The 9,265-nt window shown below is 42.6% G+C and overlaps 1 protein-coding gene across 1 annotated transcript; it reads left to right on the top strand.

Annotated features, from left to right (window-relative positions):
- Positions 1 to 281: 281 nt before the first annotated feature.
- Positions 282 to 8,585, top strand: LOC136652544 (vomeronasal type-2 receptor 26-like). The gene is made up of 6 exons (XM_066629483.1): positions 282 to 301; positions 985 to 1,227; positions 3,340 to 3,565; positions 4,295 to 4,507; positions 7,200 to 7,326; positions 7,681 to 8,585. The coding sequence occupies exons 1-6, from the start codon at positions 282 to 284 to the stop codon at positions 8,583 to 8,585; spliced, it is 1,734 nt and encodes a 577-aa protein (XP_066485580.1).
- The last annotated feature ends 680 nt before the right edge of the window (positions 8,586 to 9,265 follow it).

The following is a 9,265-nucleotide window of genomic DNA, read 5'->3' on the forward strand; positions in this document are numbered from 1 at the left end:
TCGAGGCACCTGCCATAGAGATTTCATTGTAGCTGGAACTGTAGTTCAGGATGCAGAAGTTCAGATGCAATTGGGTTAGACCTGCTTTTGCAGCCCTGTGGCTGCTTTTGCTCTTGATGCTGCTGCTTCTCCCTTCTCTTGTCTGTTGGGAGGATGTGCCCAGTAAATGTGAAATTGAAGGAAGCTATGGGGATACTAGGCTAGGAGATGCTGCCATTGGTGGGGTCCTCTCTCTTATATGTCCTGTACACACTGCAATCAATTTTCAGAGACTACCAGCAATGAAGAAAGTCAATTTCACGTAAGTTTTTTTGTCTTTGGCAGCCATCACTCTATTTGAAACATGAAGACTAAGGAACAAATGACAGCACTGGGGTGGAATTTCAACAGGTGCAGCTTGTTGGGAAGAACAGGGTGGGGATAGGGGTGTGTCATTGATATTCCAGGCCACCAACTACTCACACATATCCACTAGGACTTGCACCAGCAAAATCATTGGTGCAGGTCTGAGTAGATCCATTGCGGATCTGTGATAGGGGCAGCTAAGACTTGCTTCATGGCAAAGGATGTAGTGTTCCCCTACCTAATCATTTTTGTCCTGGTTAGATGAACAACTTCATTCCAGCTCCCTTCTTCCTTAACCCTCTTTAATTCTGCTTCCTTTTCTCATTGTACTACTAATGAGCTTTTCGGTGTACAATAGTGCAGAGGTCATTGTCCCTCATGTGATTGAGTGCCATGTGAGTGCCATGTGAATCAGCACTAAAAAAAACACACCAATTTTGTTCTTGATGGGGCAAGACCCTGACACTGATTGGCCGCTTGCATTCACAATAGCTGTTAGTCATGCCCAGGATGAACAATGCTGTAGCAAAACAGTACTCATGGAAATGCCACTGTGGGTGGTACTGCTGTATATGTATTTGTGGTGCATGTGACAATGTGATAGATGTTATCTCTGCCTCAATTTCAATCTAATTGCAGAATAGAGTACAAACATTATCAACATGCCCTGGTCTTCATTTTTGCCATTCATGAGATCAACAGGAATCCCAACCTCTTGCCCAACATGACCCTGGGTTTTAAAATCTACGACAACTTTTTTGAAGGAATGGCCACATATAAGTCCATCTTGCATCTTCTCTTCAAACAGCAAAGGAATGTACCCAATTACAAGTGTGATAAGAAAGGTGATGTCTTGTCTGTCATTGGGGGATTCACGGTAGAGTATGTCATCCAGATGGCCAACATTCTTAGCCACTACAAGTTTCCACAGGTATGTACATTCAGATGCATGAATGGGTGGCATAAAACTGCTCTTCTTATATTATTTGGGACTTTATCAGTGAATGCCTTTTTTTTGCTTGAAAGAATTGCAAAGGGGCAATGCAATGCAAGAAGTAAATTGTTTAATCAAAAGAAGTAACCATTTGAGGAGGTCCTTGAGATCTCAGTTGTATAGGAGGACATAAAATGACTGACCAGCAACCCAGATGAGGGCAGAGAGACCTTCAGCTCTAAATAATAATAATAATAATAATAATAATAATAATAATAATAATAATAATAATAATAATACAGGTATTTATATGCTGCCTTTCTTCGTCATCAGATTTCTCCTCAGACTTTAATTCAAGGTGGTTTGCATAGCAAGGTTTTTTAAACCCCCATAGAGATTTTTACAATAGAATTGCCTCCCAGTCTGACTTTCCTCTGGCTGCTTTGCCTCCCATCCAACTTGACAGCAACTCTTCTCTGTCAGCAATGGTCAACTCATTATCAGCGTGTCAATAGCTCTCAGATACTTCTGGTTGTTTTGAACTTGTGTCCCCAGATCTTCAGGCATACAAGGCAGCAGCTCTACCACTGAGCCAGACCCCCTGCCCTAAATATGCTTTTCAGTGTATAGCACCCAGTTTTGTATCCCAAGAAAATGTGTCATAAATACAGCCCATTATATACACGGTTCTTAAGTTTAAGCACCGCAATCTGGTCGCACTGATTTCAATACTGCTTATTCATGTCTCATATTCTGGGGATACAAACCATAGAGGTGATTTTATTCTTTTAAAAAAATGGAGAAGCTCTGTCAAAACAATAGCTTGGTCTGAATCAAATACATTACCCATTTCAGGACATTAAGTGATGGCTTGTGGACATGGTGAAAGGAAATGTGTTGTAACTCATTTAGAGCACAACCCTATGCATGACTACAAGTCTCACTGTGTTCAATGGGGCTTACTCCCAGGAAAGCGTGTATAGTGTTGCAGACTTACTATAAATTCTAGGCGGGAATGTCTAAAGACACATAGTTCAGTATGCTTAAAGTATCATCAATAAGCAAAAATCTGGAGTATAATATTGGAGAGAAGCACTTTGGTTTGCATGTCTATTCAGAAGTAAATCTCATGGTGTTCAATGGGGCTTACTCCCAGGTAAGTGTGTATAGGATTGCAAACGTACTATAATTTATTGATGAGAATGTCTACAAAGATACATTGTTCAGTATACTCAGAGTATCATCGATAAGCAGAAGTCTGGATTGTAGTAAACACTTTGGTATGGAAAACAGTGGTTAATTTTCAAACCTGCTATGAGCAATGTTTCCCCCTGTTAGATTATCATCAAAAAGCAAAAGTCTGGAGTGTAATAAATACTTTGGTTTGGAAAACGGTGGTTAATTTTCAGAGCTGTCATGAGCCATGTTTTCTCCCATTAGATTTCCTATGGAACATACGAGATACCAGTCACAAGAAATAATTTTCCTTTTATATACTGGATGGCAATAAGGGAAGGTACTCTGCACACCGGAATAGTCCAGCTACTACTGCATTTTCAATGGACCTGGATTGGCCTCATTGTTTCAGAAGATGATAGTGGAGAAGGCTTCCTGCAAATGTTGACACCTTTGCTTGCCCAGAATAGCATTTGTGTTGCCTTCTTAGAAAGGACTGATGTTGCCAAGAATCTTAATTTGGATCCCACTCAAAGTACATACTTAAAAAATATAATAAGTATACACTCCACACTTTTATCAATGACAGCCAATGTTGTTGTTGTTGACGGGGACTCTCAGACTCTGTTACCATTGGTAGTCATTTTATATATTGCTGAATTTAAATATAGAGCTGTTATAGGTAAGGTTTGGATCACACCACCTCAATGGGATATCACCAGCACTAATGACATGGACGGTTTCTGTGCAAAAACATTCCATGGGACTTTGTCTTTCACAACCTCCACAAGGCCCGTGCCAGGATTCCAGGACTTCCTTCAGACTCTAAAGCCTGATAAGTCACTCACACGTTTTCTCTGCATTTTCTACAAATATGCATTCAGGTGTTGCCATGATGGGAAAATTAAAACCTGTAAACACTGTACAGGAGCGGAGAAACTGGAGAGCCTGTCTCAGTCTCTGTTTGAGATGGAGATGAGTGATGTGAGCTACCGCATTTACAATGCTCTCTATGCTGCAGCGCATGCTTTAAATGCCATATATATGTCCAGACCAAAAACAATGATGAACAGAGACACATCCAAACTGTTCAACATTGAACCGTGGCAGGTATATTCCTCACTGTATTGAAATGATTATGTATGATGTCATTCCAACCACACTTAGTAGGAAGAAACTTGCTACTGAGCAAAATGAAAATTTCTTCTAAATGAAATTGCTGTGGATGGAATGGGTGGTGTGGGTGACATCATGTCCCTGGGCACATGGGGTGGACGCATTGCGGAAGCTAAGCAGATCTGGATCTTGCAGGACTTTGAAGACAAACAAACTGGGTATCCCAGATGCAATGCTTAAAGTTGCAAAATGAAAGAAAGGTGGAATATAAATATTTAATTGTGAAAACCAGCAACTTGCATTGTTAACACAATGCTTCCTGAAAACCACCGAGTAGAGGAACAAATGATATACTTCAATAAGGCTCCACCTATCCAGCTTTCTATCACCAATGCAGCTGCAGTGTAGCCCCTCGGCCTCAGTAACTACCCCCACACTGCAGGATGTAGTGCATGCCCTAGCTGCATCAGTGCGAGAAAGTTGAATAGGATTGGGCCCAAAGATAGGGAAATGTTGGATATGATGGTGAGCTGAGAGGAGAGAAAGATGAGGAAGATCTGGCAAGCCTATTCTGTTTTTAATGAATGAATAAAATGTTCTAGTAACTTGCAACTTGTACATCTCAGGTTTACAGGTACATTTTTTTTGACCGGGTGTTTGATAATACAGTGTACAATATTACGGTATCAACTATTTTCTATTTTCCATTTTTGTCCAATCTAGATGCACTCTTTTCTGAAAAATGTCCACTTTAACAATGGTGCTGGCCATGAAGTCTGGTTTGCCAATGAGGAATTGTCATCTGGACTTGCTGTTATTAATTGGGTCACTTTCCCCAATAAATCCTTCCTTAAGATTCAAGTTGGAAAGATGTCTCCAAGTCTAGAGTTTTCCATCCACGATGATGCCATTGTGTGGAATAGCAGATTTAAGCAGGTTGGGCTAAAATACTTTAGCAAGGTGACCTCCTCATTTGCCTGGGTACATGATTTTACCCACACCACCCAAGCATTCCTGAGTATCTGAACGTTCCTGGAGACATGCACTGCATGCTATGGTGAAGGTATGACTGAGAGGCCTTTGAGATGTAAGGGAACATACTTTCCCCTTACCTCTGCATAGGCCCCTGACAGTTTATGGGTCTCCTTCTACCTATGCCAGCCAGTTAATTGGTATGAGCCCAAGGAGATCCAGAGGGTGGAGCAGCTTGAAAAATAGGGGATCGAATCCGAAATGCATGACTGCCAGCAGATCAACCCTTTCCTTCCCTGACACACCCTAGTTCCTCCCCTGAAGTGCCCCATTACTCTTCCTCTCTGCCCCTGGCCCACCCCTGACGACAACTTGCTTGGGTTGGTAGAGACTCCTGAAGCCACAGCTGTGCAGTCTGCACTGTTCACCATTTGTGGCATTGGCCTGACAGCACGAAACAGTGGCTTGGCTTTTCTGCTGCCAGAAAGTGTAATGCTTCAATGTGAGTTCGTACCCTTACAGAGCAATCCTATGCCTGCCTACTCAGAAGTAAGTCTCACTGTGCTGAATTGAATCCTCAAACTGTGGGTCAGGACCCTCTAGGTGGGTCACAAGCCAATTTCAGGTGGGCCTCCATTCATTTCAAGGTGTATTTTATTTTTAATATTTTAGATGCATGTGACTGCATTTGTGTAAATGTTACCGATCTGCACTTTTAACAAGCTATTATGTACATGCTTTTAACAATGATAGTCAATGGGGATAACACCCAGGTAAGTGTGAATAGTTAACTCCTGCTAACTGGTTAAGAGGCACTTTTTCAAGTGGGTGCTCCTCTTTTATTTAGCAGGGAGAGAGTAACTGGCCCACCTCACCCCAGCAGTGTCTTTTCTAGTGGCTGTCTGCTGGTGTTGCATCTTCTTAGATTGTGAGCCCTTTTGGGACAGGGAGCCATTAGATATTTGATTTTCTCTGTAAACCGCTTTATGAACTTTTTGTTGAAAAGCGGTATATAAATACTGTTGTTGTTGTTGTTGAATAGGATTGCAGTTTGTGTGGTGTTTGGGGCATTTTTTAAAAACTGATTGGCAACTGCTTGGGATGGTGGTTCTTTATTTTAAGCCAATCTGTAATCTTTTAATGTACTTATTTACTCTAATTTTGTTGCATGGGGGAGTTAAAAATGTTCCTGCTTGATGGTGTCACTAGAAGCCATAAGATCACTTCCAGGTTAATGACATCACTTCTTGTGGGTCCCAATAGATTGTCACTCTAAAAAGTGGGTCTCGGTGCTAAAATAAATAAAACACAGAATAAAACTATTTTAAACATATTTGCACTTTTGTCAGTAGAGAAGGGAGAAACTCTTATTGACATATCTTGTTTTGTCGCCACAGTCACAAGTACGAGGGAAATGAGACTGGCAGCCTAGCCCTGTATGAGGTCAGCTAATGGGGGCACTATTGACTATTGGATATTTCCTGTGTGTAACATGCATTTATGGATTGTGTAGCCATCTTCTGATCTTATATAAATTTTGAATTTTATTTGTATATTGTTTTGATGTATATGTATATGCCAACAAAGGTTACAACAACAACAACAACTTGAAGCCTACTGGAAAAAGAAGGATGGTCATAGTGGGGGACATTAAAAGAGCTTCTACTTTTGTCCCTATTTTTTATACTTAGACATCACCTCATCAGAATCTAATTGCTATTGGGCACTGGCATACCTTGAGAGGAGGTAAAATGCCATGGGCGCCACCCCTGGGAGCCAGCCAGCCCCCATGCCACCATCCACACCCCTGCTGCCAACCATGCCCCCTCACCACTGTTTTTGGATACCCTCTGGAGGCATTCTGGGGGCTGTGGAGGTTGCACATGTCAGAGCTGCCACATTTCCCAACATGCATACCATGGTAGCATCAGGTTTAATATGCTTAAAATGAAGTGAAGTGAATGGGGACACACCTGACCGACCTAATCAACCCTGAACCAAACTTAGCTGCCATTCGCACCCTCACCACCATCCACATCTCCTAATCGCCATTTTCAGCTGCCCTCTGAAGTCCTTCCAGGAACCGGGCTGGAGGCACAAGGCCTTCTTCAAAACCCTTCAAACTGTCACTTCTGGTTTTTTGACAAAAACTGGAAGTGATGTTTAAAAACACTTGAAGGCCTCCAGAAGGCCGGAGGAGGCCACGTGCCTCCTGGATGTGATGGTAAGAGGTGGCAACCACTGGGGCTGGCAGCATTCTGTGGTCCTGGCCTGGGGCAGCACAGGGGCCAGGAATGCCAGTGCGATGGGCCAGTTCCCTGATGAAATAAAAGCATGCTAAGTCTTCTGCTAGCAAAGGGCCCTTTGGGAATAAAACCAAATACTGACGTATTTCCTGTTTCATTTGGCTCTGCCCTGAGCTCTTTTGAGCCTCAGTAGGAAAAAAAAAATCTCTCTACCGAAATGGGAGAATAGAACTCTCCCTGAAATCAAATAGAACAGGAGTCTTGAACAGGTCACTCGCAGCAGGGGAGTAATCTGTTGCTGGTCAGGTGAGCTGCTCTCGATTTGGTGAAGTGCACTGAAAGGCAAGGATGGTCATGAAGGTGGGCATCCAATGTTCGCTTCCTCGTTTCTCCCCATTCTTTGTTCTTAGAATCTGCCTCGTTCAACCTGTGTTGAGAGCTGCCGTGTTGGACACAGCAAGACGGTTCGAGAGGGGGAAGCAATCTGTTGCTATGATTGTACTCCGTGTCCTGATGATATGATGTCTAACCAGACAGGTAAGTGGCAGTGCACAGATTTTCCAGAAATATTTGCAAATATTATTGCACACAAAAACCATAACATATGACTTTGTATTCGCCTGCTCTTCTCCAAACACTTGATTTATGATGCACTGATTCTTAAAGGGAACACTTACTACAACTGCAACAAGTGAAGCACTTTGAAAGACTTCAGAGGCATTCCATCACATTAATAAGGAGGCTTATTCCTTGCTGCATTTGTTCATCCCCCGTCCCTAAGCAATGAAGTGCTCAAAAGGAAAATGAGGAATTCTTGTCCATCATTTGCTTCCAACCTCCCATCATTCTTATGACTTAATAGAGTTACTGACACTCTCTTTGTCCTTTCAGATGCAGCTCATTGCGTCAAATGCCCAGAAGATCAGTACCCAAACAAGAACCAAGACCAATGTATCCCCAAACACATGGCCTTCTTAAACTACAATGAGCCCTTAGGAATCGGTTTTGTTTCCATCACTTTTTCCTTTATGACAATGACAGTTTTGGTGATACTGATCTTTTTAAGGAACTGGGACACTCCCATTGTCAAAGCCAACAATCAAAACCTCACCTGCATTCTTCTCAGCTCCATCCTGCTTTGCTATCTATCCTCCCTGCTCTTCATCGGCAAACCTGGAAAGGTGTCCTGCCTTCTCCGACAATCAGCTTTTGGCATAATTTTCTCTGTGGCAATTTCTTCTGTTTTGGCAAAAACCATCACTGTGGTCCTGGCCTTCATGGCCACCCAGCCAGGGAACAGGACGAGGAAATGGCTGGGGAAAAAAGTGGCCCACTCCATTGTTCTTTCCTGTTCCCTCATTCAGGTGGGGATTTGCACTGTATGGCTGTCCACCTCTCCTCCTTTTCCAGATGTTGACATGCACTCCCAGACTGAGCACATCATAGTGGAGTGTAATGAAGGGTCAATCATCATGCTCTATTCTGTCCTGGGCTACGTTGGTTTTCTGGCCCTAACCAGCTTCACAGTCGCTTTCCTTGCCCGGAAACTGCCAGATACTTTCAATGAAGCCAAATTCATCACCTTCAGCATGCTGGTCTTCTGCAGTGTGTGGATCTCCTTCATTCCTGCTTACCTGAGCACCAAGGGGAAAGAGGTGGTGGCCGTGGAGGTCTTTTCCATCTTGGCCTCCAACACTGGCCTCCTGACTTGCATTTTTCTCCCTAAATGTTATGTTATTGTGCTAAAACCAGATCTCAACTCCAAGCAGCTGCTAACAGAGAAAAGAAGAAATTAAATCCGATTCCAAGATGATAGCTGTTTTGCATGTTTTTTTCTCTCTCTGTTTCCATACAGCAAGAATGTATGCACAGAATATCACGTTTTTATCTCAGTCCAGATTTCAGAAGCAACAGTTGCATCTCCTTGGTAGCTATCCAAGGTTAATGTTAATAATGCAGGATAAAGACACAACACAGAAGTCAAAATGTTGAAAGAAGGAAATTGAAACTTCATATAAAGGCATGATACTGAGGCAGCACATGGGTCACCAAAAGCACCCAAAGCTTTCCATCCTCTAAGAGAAGAATCTTCCTCCAAGAAGTCCTTCTTTGACACGAAGAACACTCTTTCTAAGTAGAGGAAGGGAATCTTTGTTGTCCAAACTATTGGAAATTTTCTATATTTCTGAGTTTTTTTCCAGTCATGAATATTTCTGGTCATAATCCAATAACCCAATTTCTTCTCAGCTTTATGAAGTGCTGCTTCTCTTTGACTCCTAGGAAACTGCATAGAATTGAAGCCTTAAGTTCCAAAATGTAAAAAGTGGAATATAACAGGAACGTGTGATTCAGGTCGCGGGTGAGACAGAACTGCCCCTTTGTCGCCCATGGAAAAGTGCCACAGCTGCCCCACCTGCTTCCACCTGAGGAGGCTCTCTTTATACCTGAGAAAGCAGGTGTAAGCAGGCAGGGCAAC

This window comes from Tiliqua scincoides, chromosome 5 (genome assembly GCF_035046505.1).
Source record: "Tiliqua scincoides isolate rTilSci1 chromosome 5, rTilSci1.hap2, whole genome shotgun sequence".
NCBI classification, from domain to species: domain Eukaryota; kingdom Metazoa; phylum Chordata; class Lepidosauria; order Squamata; family Scincidae; genus Tiliqua; species Tiliqua scincoides.

Bases quoted from the DNA above. Each gene is read 5' to 3' on its own strand.
- LOC136652544 (XM_066629483.1), top strand. From the start codon at position 282: ATGAAGAAAGTCAATTTCAC. The intron at 302-984 runs GTAAGTTTTTTT...ATCTAATTGCAG, and splicing joins ATGAAGAAAGTCAATTTCAC to AATAGAGTACAAACATTATC. The intron at 3,566-4,294 runs GTATATTCCTCA...TGTCCAATCTAG, and splicing joins TCAACATTGAACCGTGGCAG to ATGCACTCTTTTCTGAAAAA.